Here is a 19,920-nt window from a genome sequence, read left to right on the forward strand (position 1 = left end):
TAACACGGGGGGCCAGGAGCCAGTGCCCACCCCCACTGGGTCTCAGCGTCCCCATCACTGCCATGAGAACAAGGAAGAGGCACCCAAGTGACCCCAGTGCAGGGTTCCACCATGTCCTAATCCAGAGAGACAGGAAGCAGATGCGTGGTTGCCAGCGAGTCGGGTGGAAATAGGAACAGTACACAAGCACAAGAGTTCTTACTAGGGGATGAAAATGTTCAGAAACCCATTTATGGAAACAGCTGTGCCACTCGGTGAAGTTACTAAAACTCACTGCATTGTCCACTTGAGGTGGGAGCTTCTTGTGATATGTACAATACACCTCAATACACCTGTTACAAGAGCAAAAAGAAGTGAACGAGGTGATGTGATTCCTGGTCCAGAGGAAAGAGCAGACTTCCTCTCGGAAGAAGAAAAGGCGTTCAGCCCACCCGTCCCTGGCCAACTCCAGGGAGGCTGAGGGGCAAGTGGGGCCCGGTGCCCTGAGGGGCTTGGAGGTGAGGCCCGGGGGGGCTGTGCCATCTCTCCACCCCTGTGTGGATCTGGCCAATGGGGGGAAAAATACGACAAAACATCATGGTTCTTGGCTTGGGTGGAACATTATCCGCTCCATTGTTTCCAGCTGATCTGCAGCTCTCTTGGGCAGTTACAGTGTCAAAGACTAATTTTGCAAAAGGGGGAAGTAAATTAATCATTACCTCATTCATGCAAGTGCTGTGTGGGAATGCAAGCCCTCTTGAAACATGCTAGCTGAGATGAGAAAGAGAACATCTAGCTGAGAGATGCCGCGTTCAAGGGTTCACAGTCAGGCAAAACAGATGGAGAGAGAGGTCAGCGTAGTGGTTACTCTGGGGGGTATGGATTGGCAAGGTCACGAGCCAGCTTTCTGGGAAATGTTCTCTATCTTGACCTGAGCAGTGGTTACGTGGGCGCCTATGGATGCAAAGGCCCTTAAAATGTGGACACTTTCTATATACCTTACAGAATTTATACCTCCAGTAAAAGGATTTTACAAGTAAAAACAAATCATAGGGACTGATGTAGCTAATAAACTACACGCATGCTGACAGGCGGATGAGTGATAAAGCAAATCCAGCAGCTGTTACTGGTGGAATCTGGGGGGTAGGGACATGGATGTTCTCTGTGAAACTCTTTTTTTTTTTTTTTTTAAGATTTTTATTTATTCGAGACACAGAGATACAGAGAGAGAAAGAGCTCGAGCAGGGGGAGAGGCAGAGGGAGAAGCAGGCTCCCCGCTGAGCCAGGAGCCCGAGGCAGGGCTCGATTCCAGGATTCTGGGATCATGACCTGAGCCGAAGGCAGACGCCCAACCATCTGAGCCACCCAGATGCCCCATCTCTGTGGAATTCTTTCAACTTTTCTGCACGTTTAAAAATTTGGATAGACAGAGAAGGTCATATATTGTACGATTTGGTTTATATGAAACATGCAGAAGTAAATCCATAGGCACAGAAAGCAGATTAGGGTTTCCGGGGGCTGCAGGGAGGGAGCATGGGGAGGGACTGCTGTTGGGTATGGGGTTCCCTTTGGGGGAATGGAAATGTCTTGGAACTAGAAGGAGGTGGTGGGTGACCAACACTGTGAACAGCGTACAGGCCACTGACTTGCACGCCTTAAGTGGTTAATCTTATGTTATGCGAACCTCGCTTCAATTTAAGAAAACAGGAACATTCAAGAGAACTTTTGGGTAATAAAATGAACAGTGACATCTTCCGAGAAATGAAAGAGATGGAAGGAAAAAAAAGAAAGCAAAAGATTAGTCCATATGGTCGTCAAAGCACGGTTTCTATTTTCAGGTTTGTTCATCTGAAGTTAAAAAACAGTTCAAAATTATCCCCCAAGTACATGCTTGTTACTGTGAGCCATTACTCTAAGCAAATAAAAATGAGAGCTCGAGACCCTATTCTCTCTCTCTCTCTCTCTCTCTCTCACACACACACACACACACACACACATGCAAGCATGCACGCACATACACGCACACACACAGGAAAGGGTCAAACAGATACACCAAAAGGTTAACAGCCAATCCATCTCTCTGGTGGTGGAATTATACAGGATTTCAATTTGCTTCGTTATACTTTATCAGTCCTGAAAGATTTGTAACAAACCCATATTACTTTCATTAGGACAAAAACGGACACACCCAAAAAGCTGTTTTCATTTAGGAAAGAAAATAGCACGGCGCCCTGCGACAAGGGGACTGAAAACTCCGCAGAGGAGCTGGGACAAGGCGGTGGCCTGAGGGACAAGCTGCGGGGCTGGCGAGGCACTGAGGCAGGTAGAGGCTGGTAGAAGGGCAGGAGGGGGCAGGAAAGGAGCCGGGGGAGGGCCCCTGGCAGGAACAGAGAGAGCGCCACTCGCCTTTCCTGCTCTTTCCCACACCTCCGTTCCTCACTGCCTCCTGTGCCATCCCCAGGGCATCCCGTCCCTCAGCTGTCTGGGCTGCCTGTGGCCTGGCCCCCGGGCCAGTGGACACCAGCGTGGGCGGGGGGAGGGGCAGCCACGGCTGGGCCAGGGGGGACAGGCTCGTGACCTGTCCACCTTCTGTCCCCCACTCCTCTGGACCCGCCTCTTGGTCACCTCCTGGGTAGGAATGCATATGAAATACAGACCGTCCAGTTAAGTTCAAATTTCAGACAAACAATGGATCACTTTGTGGTATAAGTATATCTCAAACAGTACATGGGATATACTTCCATGAAAAAAGAATTGTGCTCTGCAAGTCAAATTTAACTGCATATCCTGTATTTTTATTTGCTAAATCTGGCAACCCCGCCTCTGGGATGCTTCTGGGGCTACTCTGTCACAGATGAGTCACCTTGCACTCTCTGAACCTCAGTGTCTCCAGCTACAAAATGGGTATAAGCTCAACCGCACTGGGCTGGTGCCTCCAGCAGGGGGATGATCATCCTGGCAGCTCACAGGTATCCCGCATGGTATAGATTTCTCAGGAGAACCTGCTGCTCAGAGAGGTTGTTAGCCCATGTCACAGAAGAGCAAGGGGCGACACAGAGAGGGAACATGATTTGCCTAGCTACTTTCTCTCTCTCCTCTGTCAAAGGAGGATCGTATGCATCTGAGCAATGGCAGGGGAAGTACAAGAAGAAAGAGGATATCGATGGTAATATCAAGCCCTACGATACACCTGCATAATCTCACTGAATCTTTACAGCAGCCCAGGGGATGCGGATGATCGCTTTTACCCTGTCAGAGGGAATCACGTGGACAGAGAGGTAAGGTGACTTGCCTAAAGTCACACAGTAAGTGGCAAAGCTGGGATACAGGGCCTGGTTCCTGAGACCACGGTTTTCCTCCAGACAGGGTCCATAAGCTGCAGGAACTTAGCCCCCAGGGTGGGGGGCTGACATTAACAGCAATAATGAGGTTTCTCCATCTCAGCACTACTGACATTTGGGGCTGTATCATTTGGTGGGGGGGGTGGGCATCCTATGCCCTGTAGGGTGTTTATCAGCATCCCTGGCCTCCACCCACTAGATGCCTATCCACCCCACTACCCCAGTTGTGACGGCTAAAAATGTCTCTAGATGTGGCCACATGTTCCCTGGGGGTGGGCAGAACCCACCCCCCTCCCCAGCAAGAACCCTTGGGTCAGGCAAGACCCTGGTCCGCAATGGGGCTGGCAGCACGGGGGGGCACTCACGCTCTGCATCTTGGCCTCCGTGTCCACGATGTTCTTCTCCACCTGGTCGGCATTTTTCTGTAGCTGCTCGATCAGCTCCGACAAGTCCTTGTTAGAGATGCTGCAGACAGAAGATAGGAGGTGGGCTGGGCCTGCAGGGCATGCCATGTCCCCACCAGCCTCAGAGGGAGCCTGGCTGCCCACCCTGTCTCCTGCCCCTGCCCTGGGGCGACATCACCAAAGCCACAGAAACAAGGCAGCTTGGGGCGAGAGTTTCTAGTTTTCCATTTTGGCAGAACACCTTTACTATGTTCTTTTTTTTTTTTTTTCCGTTTTTATGGAGATATAATTCACATACTATAAAATTCACCCTTTTAAAGCCTAGAACTCAGTGGGTTTTAGTGTATTCACAAGGTTATACTGATGGGTATCTGGCCCTGCCTCTGTCGTTGCTTTCTTTCAATAAAAGAAGACACAAAGACCAGAGAGGGAACGCAACTTGGCCAATGTCACCCAGCCAGCCAGTAATGGTCAAGATTAGCACCTAAGGGGTGCCTGGGTGGCTCAGATGGTTAAGTGTCTGCCTTCGGCTAAGGTCATGATCTTGGGGTCCTGGGATCGAGCGCCGCATCAAGCTCCCTGCTTAGCGGGGAGTCTGCTTCTTCCTCTACCACTCCCTCTATGCTCTCCTTCTGTGCTTGCTCTCTCTCTCTCTCTCTCTCTCTCTCTATCTTTCAGGTAAATAAATAAAATCTTAAAAAAAAATTAGCACCTAATTCCCCAACCTCCATTGAAAACCCTTTTGTACTGACTCCACAGTAGAGCCCACGCAGCCAAGCACCCAGAGGGTTCATTCCACCTGCACTCATTAAGCACCTACTATTTGCCAGGTCCAGCAGTGCACACAGAAAAAGCCTCACCCTCTGACTCGTCACCGCCTAGATGGGGAGGAAATCAGCATTTACAGAAATAGTCACACGATTGAGACAGGCATGGAGGCTAGGGTTGCCCAGAGGAGCCTCCTGGCTGGCTGGGTGGGAATGGGATTGGTCACTGAATGCTTCCTGGAGGAGGTGGTGGTGGCTAGGTTCTGAAGGATAAGGAAGAGTTTGGGGTTCACGGGCAGAAGGCTTCAAGGGAAGAGGCCACAAAAAAGGTGGGTTCTGGGCATGTCCGTTGGAGGGGGGGCCAGGGCAGGGCTCTGGATCCTCAGGCTGAGGGGGCCACCACCTCTTCACACTGGAATTCCTCAGATCAAGGCCTGGGACCACCTCTTAGGGCATGAAACATTCAGATTCCCAGGCATTAACCCAGACCCTCTGGATCTGGATCTCCAAAGCTAGGCCCAGGAAGCTATATTATTATTATTGCTCTTGTCATTACAGGTTCTCCAGGGGACCCTGATCCCCTGAGGAGTTTGAGGTTCAACACTGCAGGTACAGCTGGTATGGGGAGGGGCGGGTGTCGGGGGGGGCAGAATCAGGCACAGCGAACAGAACCTGTGAGTCTGTCCATCCATGTCTCAAACCGTGCCCGAGAACCTGCTCTGTGCCAGGCCTGGATGCACAGGAGCTAAGGAGGGGAGAGAAACAAGACCCAGGCTGCACCCTCTGCCAAGTCAATCAAGGAGGCAGCCTTTCCCAAAGTGGGTCCCAGGAACCCCAGTCCTGTAAGTCATTCCCAGAATGAAGGCTTGTGAGTCCAGGCAGCTAGGAAAACCTGGACCCTTGAGAAGTCTATGAGCCAGTAAAGGCTCTGAGCAGTCCTGCAGTGTAGAAAGCTGGTATTCAGTTGGAGAGGCAAGGAAGGCTCAGAAGAAGGGACTGTGTATGGAGGATCTGAGTAAGGAAGGGTAAAGGCTGGGCTGTCAGGGCATGAACTGAGCCCACAGCCCCCACCCCCTGGCTGGTCAGACCACATGGGGAACAGGCCCCTCCCCTCCACCAAACCACTGACTCTCAGCCTGGCCTGCTGCACTCAGATGTAGCAAGTCTTAAACCAAATATTTAACCCATGACTGCTCATGTGTCAACAGGAACCTGCAGTGTGGATCAAGTGGGGGGCTTTGGCTCGGCCCAGCCCCACCTCAGGACATGGGACCAGCTCCCAAGCCAGCCCCTTCACTGGTTGGGCAGTATGAGGAAAGCACCTTCTGGCCCCTACCTCGGCTGCCCCATTATTCCAGCCAAAGCCCAGCACCAGAAAGGGGACAAAGGATGTGGGTGGAACAGCCAGTCCCAGGAACCTGGTGCTCCTGGCAGAGGATGAAGGAGGGTTCTGTGGGAACTTCTGGCCAGACAGGCATGGGTTCCAAGCGCAGTGGGGCCATTTGCTGCATGGACCATCTCAGGCAAGCACCATACCCTTGAGGTGCCTCAGTTTCTCCATTTGTCTACAAGGGATGCCCACCAAGGCATCATGGTAATTTGACGCTTCCTGCACATGCTTCACCAGACATCAGACATGTTCATGGGCACTGCCTCAACGACATCCTCACCCCAAGCCCTGGGGGAGGGCTGTGTACTCCTTTACAGAGAGTTTATAGGAAACCAAGGCTCAGAGACGTCAAGGTGCTTGTCCAGCGTCAGACACCTTGTGAATGGGGCACCTGGACTCTCTGCTCAGGCAGTCTTGCTCCAGAGGCCACTTCATCAAATACTGCGCTCACAGCTACTCATAAGGGTGTTGGGAAAATCACAAGCACATGTATAGCAACCACCACCATCACCAGAATAGTATGAGCTTGTATTTACTTTCCACATGCCAGTCTCTCTGCTCATTTCTTACTCTTCATTACAATCCTGTGAGGTAGGTGTTGGCCCAGTGGGTCATCATATTATTGTCCCCACTTTACAGATGTGGAAATGGAGGACCAGAGAGTTTTAGTAACTTTCGCAAAGTTACACAGTAATTAAATGTTAGAGCCAGAATTCCAACCCAGGCAGGCCCCCAAGTTCATGCCATTAGCAACCCCATGTGACAATCCTGCACGGCTCCCAACACATCCTAGGCATGGACTGCCAAGTGCCCTAGACCACAATGGGATACCACTTCTCACCCACCAGGATGGCAATAATCAAAAAGACAGACCATAATGATTTGGTAACAAGGATAGGAGAAATCAGAACCCTCACTCACAGTAGGTGAGAACTGTAAAATGGTGCAGCAGCTTTGGAAAGCAGTCTGGAAGTTCCTCAAAAAGTTAAACATAAAGTTGCCACATGACCCAGTAATTCCACTCCTAAGTATCTACCCAAGAAAAATGAAAACATAGGCCCACACAAAAACTTGAACGAAACACAAGTGTTCCTAACAGCACTATTTACAATAGCCAAAAAGTGGAAACAACGCAAGTGTTCATCAACCAATGAATGGATAAACAAAATGTAGGATATCCATTAAATGGAATATCACTCAGCAAAGAAAGGAATGAAGCACCAACACCTGCCATAGCGTGGGTGATCCGCAAAACCATTATGCCAAGTGAAAGCAGCCAGACACAACGGGTCACATATAGTAGGGTTCCATTTACATGAAATATCTAGAATAGACCAATCCATAGAAGCAGAAAGCAGATTAGTCGTTGCCGGGGCTGGGGTGGGGCTGGCAAGTGAGCACTGAAGGGTATGGGGTGTCTTTTGTGGGGTGATGAAAATGTTCTAAAATTGGTTGTGGTGATAGTTGGGTAATTCCGTAAATATACTAAAAACTATTTAATTGTATACTTTAAATGAGGGAATGGTATGCTATGTGAATTATATCTCAGTAAAGCTGATACCAGAAAAGCTGGTAAGTGCCATTTCTAAGTGATAGGGGCTTGTTTCTTCTTCCCCCACCCCCTTGAGCCTTCTTCATGCCTTCTATCCTGTTTTCCTGAGGCTAGACCAGCTCCAGGCTACGCCCAGCTGCCTAGAAGATGCTAGTTAACACAGAGTTGACCCTGTGCCCACCAGTGCTAAGCAAGTCACATAGAGATGAGCTCCTTTAATCCTACCACTGCTGAAGTTGCACTGTTCTCCAATTTTACAGATGGGGAAACTGAAGCACTGACTCAATAACTTGGCCCCAGTCCCACTGCCAGGAAACAAGGAGAGCTGGGGTTCTAATCCAGGCCTCTGGGGCACAGTCCTAGTACTTCTGCCTTTTGGGTTTGAGGTCCTGAATGAGAGTCCCCACAGGGTCCTGCATTCTGGCCAGGAGTGCAGGAATGCAGGAACGTGGGCAGGTCAGCAACCTGCAGGGAGGGGGCACAGATCCCAAAAGGCCTGGGAACTGGCCTGGCCAGTCCAGCTTTTCATCTCACTAATAAGACCCACGGGGGCATCCAGACAGGGCATCAGCTCGACTGATGGAGACCAAGATACAGCCCTTCCCCACCACCCCCATCCAGTCTTGTCCCACCCACGGAGATGACAATCACCAGCAGAGCCAGGAAAGCCGAGGTGCCCCCACCCCAGAGAGGGGAGGTGAGTCTGAGTGACATGCTGGGAGAGGGACACACCCGGCCTCCCTCTACTTAATCAGAAGTTTAACACGGACACAGGTTCTAAGGGCAAGTGGCCTTCGGTACTAGAAGGTGGCTTGGAAGTCTTCCAGCCCCACCTGCTCATTACACAGATGTACAAACTGAGGCCCTCAGAAGAAAAGGCACCTACCCAAGGTCATGCAGGAGGCAGCTGGTGCCTGGAGTCAGACAGGATTCAAATCCTGACTGCACCAGCCATTGGTGTAAGCTTGGAGGAGCTACTTTATGCTTCTGAACCTCTGTTTTACCATCTGTAAAATGGGAATAGTCCATCCCACCTAGTTAAGTGAGGTGGGTGGGGGAAAGGTCAGGGACACTTCTGGAAACAACTGAATGAGTTTCAAAGACCACTTCGGGGTTCAAGGACTGAGCTGGAGGTTTAGGGCAGTCTCTGGAGTCCCAAAAGCAGATTAGAGATCATTTAGGTTCACAAGTGGGATCTCCCTGGTTTCCCCAGTGCCTAACCAGTGTGGGGCACGTAGGAGACATTCAACAAATACCGTTCAGTGAAGGACCTCGAATTACCCAGCACATTGTAGGGGCTTCACAAATGGTGAGGATGACCGCTCATCCACACAACATGTATTCATTGCACTTTTACACCCCACAGAGGGTGCGCTTCACAATGCACCTGAGCCCTTATGTGGCCCCCTGAGCTGTGCATGGGGTTCTGCCTGTGGGCTCCTGCTTGCCAGTCATGCCTGGTCCTGTAAAATAGGTTTCTTCTGAAAATCAGTAAATTCACAGTGGCAAGGACAGAAGGTTCACATCCCCAGGGGGAAGGCATATCAATACAGTGGAACCACCTGACACCGGGGACCAAGGAGGACACAAGATTGCCTCCAAGGAACGCTTCTCAGTATATGACCTCCATCTCATGGCTAGGGGCCAGCAGACAAGCCCAAACTGAGGGACGGTTTACAGAACACCTGACCAGCCCTCTTCAAAAGTGTCAAGGCCATGAAAGACAAGACTGAGAAACCATCAGCCTAGAGGAGCCTAAGAAGATGGGACCACTGAATGCAAAGTGGGGTCCTGGAACAGCAAAAAGACATTAGGGAGAAACTGGGGAATTAGAAACAAGTTTATAGTTTAAAGTTTCCTTCCAGATTTCTGGGTTTTCCAGAAAACCCCTACAGGACATCTTGGTGACGGGAATGGCATCTAGGACACCCACCTGTGGACAGGCAGGGAGGAGGTGGGGTGCCATGACCCAAGACCCCACCTGGTAGAAGCTGGTGGGACTCGGGACTCAGTTGTCCCCACGACAGCCGCCTCAGCCCAGCCTGGCCCACCCCAAGTGCTGCTGTGTGGGTTGCACAAGCCAGGTTGGGGGGGTCCCCAGCAGATTTGGGCCCGTTTCTCCAGAGAATCAGCCCTCATTTTCTTCTCCTGGGCGGACGAGGCCGGGGTCTGGCACGGGCCCAGGAGGGCCAGGGTCATGTCCAAGGTATGCAGAGGATACCTTGTGGGCTTGAGGACACACTGAGGGACAAACAAGGGCCTTTTGGGTTTGAGCCTGCAGGCGCCAGCCTGGAACAAGTGCCTCTTTGTGTCCCAGGATGTACTCAGAGCACTGGAACCACAGGGGGAGAGCTTGAGAGCTTTAAATGGCACCAGGTACTCCCATTCTGTCACCAGGAGTTAGAAACTCAATAACCACAGTCCAACCTGCTCTGCAGGTGGCCACTCAAGCCCAGGAGGTCAGCAGCAATGTGGGGATCTGGTCAGCGAGCCAGCAGGGGTGCCGTCCAGAGAAGTGGGGACAGAGATGGCACCCAGGTCAGTTACACACCACGGATGGAGTATATGAGCAGGAAAAGAGAACGCAGGCATCTCAGGGGACCCTCCCCGTCCCCCAATCCTGCTGCCCACCTCTTCTTGCTTTAATTTTGTGCAGGAGCTTCTTTCCCTTTTCCCCAGCTGGAAGGGCAGTATGGCCTGATGGTTAAGCACCCAGACAGAAGGCAGCAGGCCTGCATTTGAATCCTGACTCAGTCCTTACTAAGCTGTGAATTACTTAGCCTCTCTGAGCCTCAGTTTCCCCATCTGTCAGTGGGGGTCATCACAATATGCATGCCACAGGGCTCGGCCAGGGGTTAAATGAGAGAGCACTGCTGTATGGGGGAGCCCAGGCTCTCTGCCTCCACGTGGGGTCACTGTCCAGGGATCTGGGCTCCTTATAAGGAGATGATAAAAGCCAGCAGCCGAGGCCTGATGGCAGAACCCACTGGCACCAGGGAGCTAAAAAAAAAAAAAAACAGACCCCAGGCCAGCACACCATTCACACTGATCCTCACGCAAGCCAAGACATGCTCTGGCTCTGCCTTGCAGATGTCGCCTCGCCCAGGCATGGGAAATTCGCAAGTAACGTCAATATTTAGAAACGTCTCCACCAATCCCTGCAGGGGGAGGCCGGTGTACAGACATGGGTAGTGAGGCTGCTGGGAGGATTCGGATCCCAGGCCTGGTCCGACTGAACTGTCTTGGGTTTGGGCTTAGAATCACGTTTGGGATTTTGAAGGGTATGGTGTGTTTCCACCGCAGGGTCTCTGCTGTTCTGAGAACTCTCCCCCATCTGTAGGAGGGAAACCGCAGAATGGGAGGGCAGGGAGGGCCTGTCTACCTGGTTGTTCAAGCAGAACCCCAGAACCGCCCCAGATCCCTGCCTTTCCCTTCCCCGGTTCCACGTTGGAACAGATCTCCCGTGCCTCCATCCTCCCTTTGTTCTATGGTCTCAACCTGATCAAGGCTGCTACCTCTCACCTGGACCAATGCAACAGCCACCCCCAACTGTCTCCCCGTGCCCATACTCTAGCTGCCTCCAACCAGCCTCAGCACATTTCAACAATGTAACCTCATCTTACCACTGTCCGGCCTCCAACTTGCCAGGGCTCCCAAATGCTCTGAGAATAGAGCTCACACTCCTGTCCAGGTCCATAGGACTCCCTGTGCCCAGCCTTTTCTGCCTCAGGGCCTTTGTACCAGCTGGGACTTTGGGGGGGTTTCTGTTTGTAGATCGCCTCCAGGACCACCCTGGCTAAGACTTGGTTTACTCACTGCATGCCCAACTGACCCACTCAGATTCTCTATCTCCTTCCTAAGCTCAGAAGCAGGAAGGACCTGCTTCCTAGACTCCTACCTCCAGGAGGGACCCAGGCCCTCCAAGGACACCATGAAGGGCCAACCCTCCAGCTAGCAGCTACCCTTGCTGCCTTCAGCTCTCCGTGCCCAAGTCATGCTGAACCAGTTGGCCCATTTTCCTCTCTATCTTGCCTGCAGGGAGGGGGTCATCCTGGCACATGGAAAGAACGTAGGGTCTGGTGTTGCTCTGACCTGGGCGGGCTCCTTAGCCTCTTTCTGCCTATTTTCTCGTCTGTGAAATGGTGGTAAGAATCTGTCCCACCCCAGAGGGTTGAAACAATTCAAGGAGATAATCCTTGTAAAGCACTTTGGATGTGGCAGTCACATGGCCAAGGCTCAGGACTGCGCCCCACACAACGCTCCTCCCAGCAACAGTGCAATGAGCCGGGTGGGTGTCTGGCGTAACCAAACGTGCTATTTCTCCTACCTACCTGAATTTCCTCATCCATAAATAGGGTTATGGTGTCTATGTGGGGAGCGGCAAACAGAAAGACACACTTCACAGGTGGGGAACATCCCCAAGTGGGAGTTCATACTATAACGCTTTGAGTTCAAGGCTACAGCTGTCCTATAGGAATAGGCTGCAAGCCCCGTTTGTGGTTTAAATTTTTCCAGCAGCCACATGAAAAAAGTCAAAAGAAACAGGTGAACTTAATTTTTATATGATATGTTATTTAACTTAATGTATCTAAGAAATTATTTTGACAGGTAGTTGACAGAACAGCATTATTAATGAGATATTTTACATGCCATTTTCATATTATGTCTTCTAAAGCCTGGCATGTAGTTTTAACTTGCAGCACAGCTCAGCTTATTCTAAGCACACCCCACGTGGCTAGTGGTTCCCAAGTAGGATGATGCAGTTTTAGGGGATTCTGTGGCTTCCGGCCACTTTGCTCTAAGCCCATTGGTTCTGCCATAATAAAGCTGATGGATGCTCAGAGCATCAAGTGGTCCTGCTCAGAGCCTGGTACCTAGGAACACTCAACAAATGATCATCCCATTTGCTCTCTGTCACTCTCCCACCAAACCTACACAGGCTGCCCAGACACCTGCCCCAAGGCCAGGTCCGGTCTACAGATTCCTGGCTGCCTGACTTCAAAACATTCCAGGGCTCTCAGCTGTACCCAGCCGAGCATGGTACCTGGGTGTAGAGGGCCAGGGCACGTAAACCACAGCCCAACGCCCGCTCCCCAGGCCCCCAGAGCTGCAACATCCCTGCCCACGGCATATGGCTCGCTCCCCGCCATCCTCCCCTTCAGGCTGGGAGAACAGCCTCTTTCCTGCCCTGGCCTCTTTCAGGACCTGCCACTCTGGGGAAGAGATCACACCCCCCAGAGGGGTGCTGCAGCCCTGCCATAAGCCCCTGTCCCCAGCTGTCCCTGCCTGCCTAGAACCACTCTGTCCCTAACCAGTCACAACTCAACTTTCTCTGTGTGTAGAGACAGGAAGTGGTGGGCAGAAGGCCCGTCTAGTGGGAACTGCCCTTCCTCCTTGGCCAGGACCACCTAGCCTTCCAGGCCTGAGTCAGGCCCCATGTTCCCCTTGATCATGTCTACCCATCCCTCCCTTTAGGGGTTAATTCTGTTTCAGTGGGTATGCACAGGGAGCAGGGGAAGGGTGGGCAGGAGCCCTCAGCTTTGGAATGTCCGGAATGCGTAAGAGTGCACACCTCTCCCCAGAACCAGCCTCACCCTTCCCAGAGCCCAGAGCAGGGGCCTGGCTGCCTGCTGGCCAGGGTCATCATCTTCTGGGTCCTGCCTGCCAGCTAGGGCAGGAGCAGCTCTCCGGGGACATCCAGACCTGCTGGGAGGCTTAACCTCTGGTGCTGGGTGTCCCTCGGCCCCCATTTTCTTTTGTCCCTCCCTCCCAGACATCTATCCTGTCCTGACACAAAGGCACACACAGTAGGCACTCAGGAAATGATTGCTAAACACTGAGAGCATCTGCCAGGTACCTATCACCACCACCCCCAGGTCCTTCACAATAAGATCCATTAAAATCTTACAGTCCTGGGAGAAAGGCACCATTACAGTCATTGGACACTTCTCTTTTTTAAAAGATTTTATTTTTAAGCAATCTCTACACCCAATGTGGGGCTCGAACTCACAACCCTGAGATCAAGAGTCTCACACTACACCAACTGAGCCAACCAGATGCCCCCATCGGGCACTTTTCTTAATCCTGCCCTTATTAGACTATAAATTTTTGGACAATAAGGATGTACTCATTTTTTTTTTTAAGATTTATTTATTTATTCTAGAGAGAGAAAGAGCCCAAGCAGAAGAGGGAGAGAGAATCTGAAGCAGACTCTGCGCTCAGCACAGAGCCTGACACGGGGCTTGATCTCACTGATCTCATGACCACAAGATCATGACCTGAGCTAAAACCAAGAGTCAGATGCTCAACAGACTGAGCCACCCAGGCGCCCCAGGACGCACTCATCTTTCAGGGGGCCCTTTGTTGCCCTTAATTCCAGGCCTTGTGTAGGTTTGGGGCTCAACAAATAGGTATCGAACTGAGCAGACTTTTGGAGTAATGGCCACAATTCCTATCCCCCCATTTTCCAGATGAAGACAACTGCGGCTTAGAGGGTATGAGAAACCCACCCGAGGTCACACAGCTGAGAAGTGGTGGTGCCAGGATTGGAACAGGCTCCAGAGCCACCTTCTCAGAACAAGAGTGACATCAATACCAATCCACGGGGGCACCTGGGTGGCTCAGCTGTTAAGCATCTGCCTTTGGCTCAGGTCATGATCCCAGGGTCCTGGGATCGAGTCCTGCATCAGGCTCCCTGCTTGGCAGGAAGCCTGCTTCTCCCTGTCCTACTCCCCCTGCTTGTGTTCCCTCTCTGTCTCTCTCTCTGTCAAATAAATAAATAAAATCTTTAAAAAAAAGAATACCAATCCACGAAATGACAGAGAGACATTGGGGAGACAGGATGAAGCAGCAAGGCATTCATCACTCGGGGAGGCCTAGTGATTTACATCTTAAGGGCACCTGCCTCGGTACAATTAATCCTAGTAGTTGAGTAATAGTGGTGGCAACTGACTCAGACATTCTCCTAACATGCCACCATGAGGGGATCCCAATCTGTCCCTCTGAGAAGGCCTTTTGGGAGAAGCAATCAGCACAGAGGGAACACCTCCTCGGGTTGTACCCTGGCCCAGGGCCTGACACATGTTTCCACTTTGATCCTCATAACAACCCCTCCAGGTTGGTACTATTATTGCTCGCAGTGAACAGACTGAGCTTAGGGAGGAGGGGCAACTTGCCTGGGGCCACTGGACTAGTAAGCATCCAGACTGGTGACTGCTGTCACCCCAGCCAGTTTTCTACATAGGCAGTCACTGCCGAATAAACTCACCCCCACCCCCAGCTCCTTGTCATCTCTCCACCCCTCTTACTGGCCTGGGGACAGGCCCTTCTCCATTACCAACCCCCGAGACAGGAGTTGTTAACATGCTATCAAACATCTGCTCATATCAACACTTATTTATTTTAAAGATTTTATTTATTTATTTGACATAGAGAGAGACAGCGAGAGAGGGAACACAAGCAGGGGGAGTGGAGAGGGAGAAGCAGGCTTCCCGCTGAGCAGAGAGCCCGATGAGGGGCTCGATCCCAGGACCCTGGGATCATGACCTGAGCTGAAGGCAGACGCTTAACAACTGAGCCACCCAGGCATCCCTCAACACTTATTTATTGAACTGCAAACCTATGCAAGGCCTGGAATTAAGGGCACCCAAAGATAGGTAAGTCCAAAGATTTATTTTTTAAAATATTTAATTAATTAATTTATTTGACAGAGAGAGAGAAAAAACGTGTGAGCACAAGCAGGCAGAGCGGGAGGCAGAGGGAAAGGGAGAAGCAGACTCCCCACTGAGCAGGGAGCCTGACACAGGACTCAATCCCAGGACCCTGGGATCATGACCTGAGCCGAATGCAGACACCCAACCCACTGAGCCACCCAGGTGCCCCATCCAAAGGTTTATAACCTAATAAGCAGGATGAAGAAAAACACCCCAATGACTATAATTGCAAACATTCAGATTGCCTGGGTCAGGGTATTTTCATCCACTCTGTCCCATTCAGGCTTTATATCCTAACTTAATTGTGAAAATATAGTTTGACTCAATAAAACGCAGGAAAAGAGCCAAAAGGAAACAAAAGAGAAAGCATGATAAATAGGAAATACAAACTATTTTTGTATAGGGGAAGGTCCAAACACATCAGTTATTATAATAAACGTGAATGAGTTAAACTCTCCTGTTAAAAGATAAGACTCTCAGGTGAGAATACAAATACAAAACAAAAGCCAGCTCTGTGCCATTTTGTAAGACACATACCTGAAACGGAATGATACAGGAAAGTTGAGAATAAAGGAATACAACACGACAGATCAGGCAGCTGCTATGGCAAAGGGAAAGCAAGGTGTGTGTACCTCAAAGACAAGATGGATCGAAGCAATCAGTGTAAATGTGGGCTTTGCACCCCTGGCTATACATCCAAAGACTGAAGTGTGGGCCCCGCCCCAGAGATTCTGACTTAATCTGTCTGTGACAGGGCCTGGACAGCGCTTTTAAACTCCCCAGATGAGGGGCGCCTGGGTAGCTCAGTCGTTAAGCATCTGCCTTTGGCTCAGGTCAGGATCCCAGGGTCCTGGGATCGAGCCCTGCATCAGGCTCCCTGCTCCGCGGGAAGCCTGCTTCTCCCTCTCCCACTCCCCCGCTTGTGTTCCCTCTCTCGCTGTGTCTCTCTCTGTCAAATAAATAAATAAAATCTTTAAAAATAAATAAATAAATAAATAAAATAAAATAAACGCCCCAGATGAGCCTAATGTGCAGCCAGGGCTGGGAACCCAGAAATGAACCAGAGTAATGTGTCACAGGGTTGCGGGGATCAGATTGAGGAAGAATCCCCAGATCTCTACAGGAAGGAAGTCTTGTAAGAAAGGAGTACACAGTACACAGGAAGCATCCAGTAAATACCAGATTGATTGGTCAATTGACTGATACTCTCCTTAACTAGAAACTTCCATGGTAATTAGACAGTAAAATCCTCCACACCCAACTATTAATCCTGGGGAAGTACTCCTAAACAGAGAAGATTGCTGGTGTAGTAACTACAGATCCGTTTCCCAGCCTAATCTCTTTCCGCCCCACAAAGCCACCCTACCTCCAGGCCCGTGTCAGGCGTGTGCTCTCAGGGTTCTCGTTACCCACATGCAGAAGTTCAAGCTGCCTTGGGTAACACCAGGGCTAACCTTGAAGATTTTTGCAAGGTTTAAATGGGGCTTGAGCCAATCTTGGTGCCCCCGGGTGTCAGGACATCATCCCAGGTTCAAGAGCAGGAGTGCCAGGCTCCATTTATTAAGCACCTACTGCATCCCTGCTGTTGTAAACCCACTGTCTCTAGTGTTCCCCACAAGCTTACACTACTCCAATTCACAGATTCAAGAGAGACCTCCCACCACTGTTTACTGACTGCTACGTGTGGTTGGCACCTTTCTTGGGGGTATGGGAGTGACTGCACAGCATGCAAAGTCCCTGCCTTCATCAAGCCCAGAGGGGTGGGAATGTGACCTGCGGCACAGCTGACAAGTGGCACAGCTGGGCCTGAAGGGGGGGGTCTGCAACTCCTAAACTCAGGCTCTTTCTATTCCACCCACCATGCCCTCTGTCCCTGCCCATGGGCCTCGGCTTCCCCCTCAGGAACAGTGGGGTTTGGTTGTCCATTTTACACTTGGAAAGAGTCAAGCTCCTTATCTGGGGCAGCAGGACTGAGCCCTCAGTTCCCGACACAAACTTAGAATCCTTCCTCAACTTTAAATTGGAACCACTATGTCCCCATGCCCAGGACGGAGAAGTGAAAACCAGAAAAGCTAGGAGTCTGAAATCCGAGCCCAGGCCGCTGGGGCAGCAAGGAATTCTACACACAGCTATTTTCTTGCAGCCATGCAGCCTTTCGGGGTCAGCGGGCAGCAGATGGAGCTGCCAGCCAGGGAGCAGCTGGGTGTGCAGTTCCCCTACAAGACCTGACAAACCCTTTGCCCAGGAAAGGGTGGGCCAGGCGGCCAGCTGGGACACTCTGGTGGCCAGCTTGCCTGCTCCCGGCTCAGAATGCCCGTGTTAGAGTAACTCCGAGTCTCTGGGCAGGCTACTGAAACTCTGAGCCTCACCTGAAAGAGAGATCAGGGTAGTATCATCCAAGAAACACAACATAATCATAATTTAGGGCAGCCGCTCCAAGCCAGGACTCAACCTTGAGACTCTTGGATGTTCATACCTTTCCCAATACCCCTGCCGCCTTCCTGAGACTTTCCATCTGTGACTCCCGATATGGAACCATCCTGCTTGCCTTCCAGGCTTGCTCCTCTGGCCTCAGGACCTGTCCCTCCCAGGCTCACCTCCTCTTCCTCCCCGAGACCCCTTCTCCCACTACTGACTGGACTCTGAGACACAGGACTCCAGGCTCCCTTCCAGGCTCCAGCCTACTCTGTTCCTCCTGCCAGTTCTCCTTGCCCATCCCCCTCCTCACATTAAAAGACCTGAAAACCCAGGATCTAGCTCAAACACGCAGAAAAGTACAGAATAGAATCCTATCACCAAGACTTAGTTGATGTTCCCACACTGCCGTATTTGCTTTGGATTTTGTTTACAAAGAAATATAATGTTATCATTCATTATCCCTTCGGCCCCCTCCTCTGGGGGAGGGTAATTTTGGAGCTGCTGGTTTCCTCCTAAGCCCCTTTCATGCTTTCCACTACATACCTGTGTCTATCCAGAAACATCATATTCCTTTGCATGAATGTTTTTTAAAACATATATGAATGTACTCTCTGTCTCTTTCATTAGCTTTGTTCACTGATGATTTTTCAGGCTTATGCACATGGATGCACACCTACCCCGCCTCATCCCCCCTCTGGGCTCTCCTGATCCACCCACTCCTGCTGGTCCCCCAGAAGCCCTCGGGCTGGCTCAGGGCCCCTCTGCCTCCACTGTCTCAGCACTTACCACCCTGCATTGTTGTCGCCTGTTTACTGAGCACACAGAAGGTGGCTGGATGAGGGCAGGGGTCAGCGGCACTCTCTGTTCAGGCCCTCACATTCTGTCCCAACCCCCACCCCCACCCCCACCGTCCTGGGTGTGTGTGTGTGTGTGTGTGCGTGCGTGCGCACGCGCGCGCGCGGGTTTAGGGAGAGAGAGAATATTCGCAGTCCTTCACGGCTCACCTCATTCATTCATTCATTCATTCAGCATATGTGCTACACCAGCCAGTCTGATGGCGGGGAGAAATCCATCCCCATCTGGCCAAAGGGCCAGAGTCAAATGGCTGCTGAAATAAGGACCGAGCAGATGGGCAAGACAAGAGATTAGAGAGGGCTTAAGGAACAGAGACCAGGGACGCCTGGGTGGCTCAGTCGGTTAAGCGTCTGCCTTCGGCTCAGGTCATGATCCCAGGGTCCTGGGATCGAGTCCCACATCGGGCTCCCTGCTCCACGAGGAGCCTGCTTCTCCCTCTGCCTCTGTCTCTCTCTCTGTCTCTCATGAATAAATAAATAAAAAATCTTTAAAAAAAAAAAAAAAAAAAAAGGAACAGAGACCAACCAAGAAAGAGGAAGAGAAATGAGCCAAGAGGGGTAGGAAGAGCATTCCAGGCAGGAGGAACAAGGTGGGCAAAGGCCACATGGTTGGATGCAGTGTGGAAAGGACAGGGTGAGGGACACACATTTGTGTGTGCAGGGCTGCCGCAACCAGGGAACCCAGGGGCAAGGGGCAAGCAGCAGGGGACAGGATCAGATATGCATCTTGCAAAGAGCTTCCTGGCAGCCATGGGGAGAAGGGACTAAGTTGTCAGGGTAGAAGCAGGAACTGTGAAGAGGCTACTGCAAGTATGCAGGCAAGAGGGCCTGGGCTGCTAGCTAGGCAAGGATAGGCAAGGCAAAACGGAGGACAATGCAGGGCTGGCCCCTGCAGACAGCAACCTCCTGCCTGGGGCACGAGGGGCCTCCCTCCCCAGGCTCAGGAGGCTGAAACACAGAAGGGCCACCAGGAGCAGAGAGAATAAAGACCAGAGGTCATTTCCCCCTTCCCCCTGCAGAGACAGGCTGGGGCAGGCAGGCCCGGAGAGTGGCAGGTAGAAGGGAGCTGGGAAGCCCAGGTCCTCCCTGCTTGACAAGGAGCCTTGGAAATGCTCTTAAAGGCAGCTTGTCCCCAGTGCCCAGGGCCCTTTGGGTGCCCTTCACCCTCCTTGGGGTATTGCCTAAATGGTATGAATTGAGCTAAGCCTCTCCCCCCCAAAACTTCCTATCCCCAGATGATTGCCCCTGACAATGCTCGAAATGCCAGCATTAGCAGCCATTCTAAAGGTTCAGTGCCGTTCTGTTCTGAACCTAATTTATCAGGTCTCCTTCCCTCTGCCCAGAGGAGGACTGGGCAAGTGAGGGCAAAGCCAGAGAGAGGGGAAGCAGACAGGGTTGCTGGGGCGGAGTCAGGGAATACAAAAGCCAGTGACTCCACCATCTGGCCTGGGGCAATCCCTGGAACCGGCTGCCACCAGACGGGGGGGAGAGGCTTAGCTCAAT

General features: G+C 51.5%; 1 protein-coding gene across 3 annotated transcripts in view; it reads right to left on the reverse strand.

Moving 5' to 3' along the window:
* Positions 1–19,920, reverse strand: part of PPL (periplakin) — a 57,096-nt gene that overhangs the window by 19,208 nt on the left and 17,968 nt on the right. For all 3 annotated transcript variants that reach the window (XM_032397738.1, XM_032397737.1, XM_032397739.1), the window contains exon 2: positions 3,686–3,785. In XM_032397738.1, coding sequence (XP_032253629.1) covers positions 3,686–3,785 — 100 coding nt within the window. The remainder of the gene's footprint in view (positions 1–3,685; positions 3,786–19,920) is intronic.

This window comes from Phoca vitulina, unplaced genomic scaffold, assembly GCF_004348235.1.
Source record: "Phoca vitulina isolate PV1807 unplaced genomic scaffold, GSC_HSeal_1.0 scaffold102, whole genome shotgun sequence".
Taxonomy (NCBI): Eukaryota; Metazoa; Chordata; class Mammalia; order Carnivora; family Phocidae; genus Phoca; species Phoca vitulina.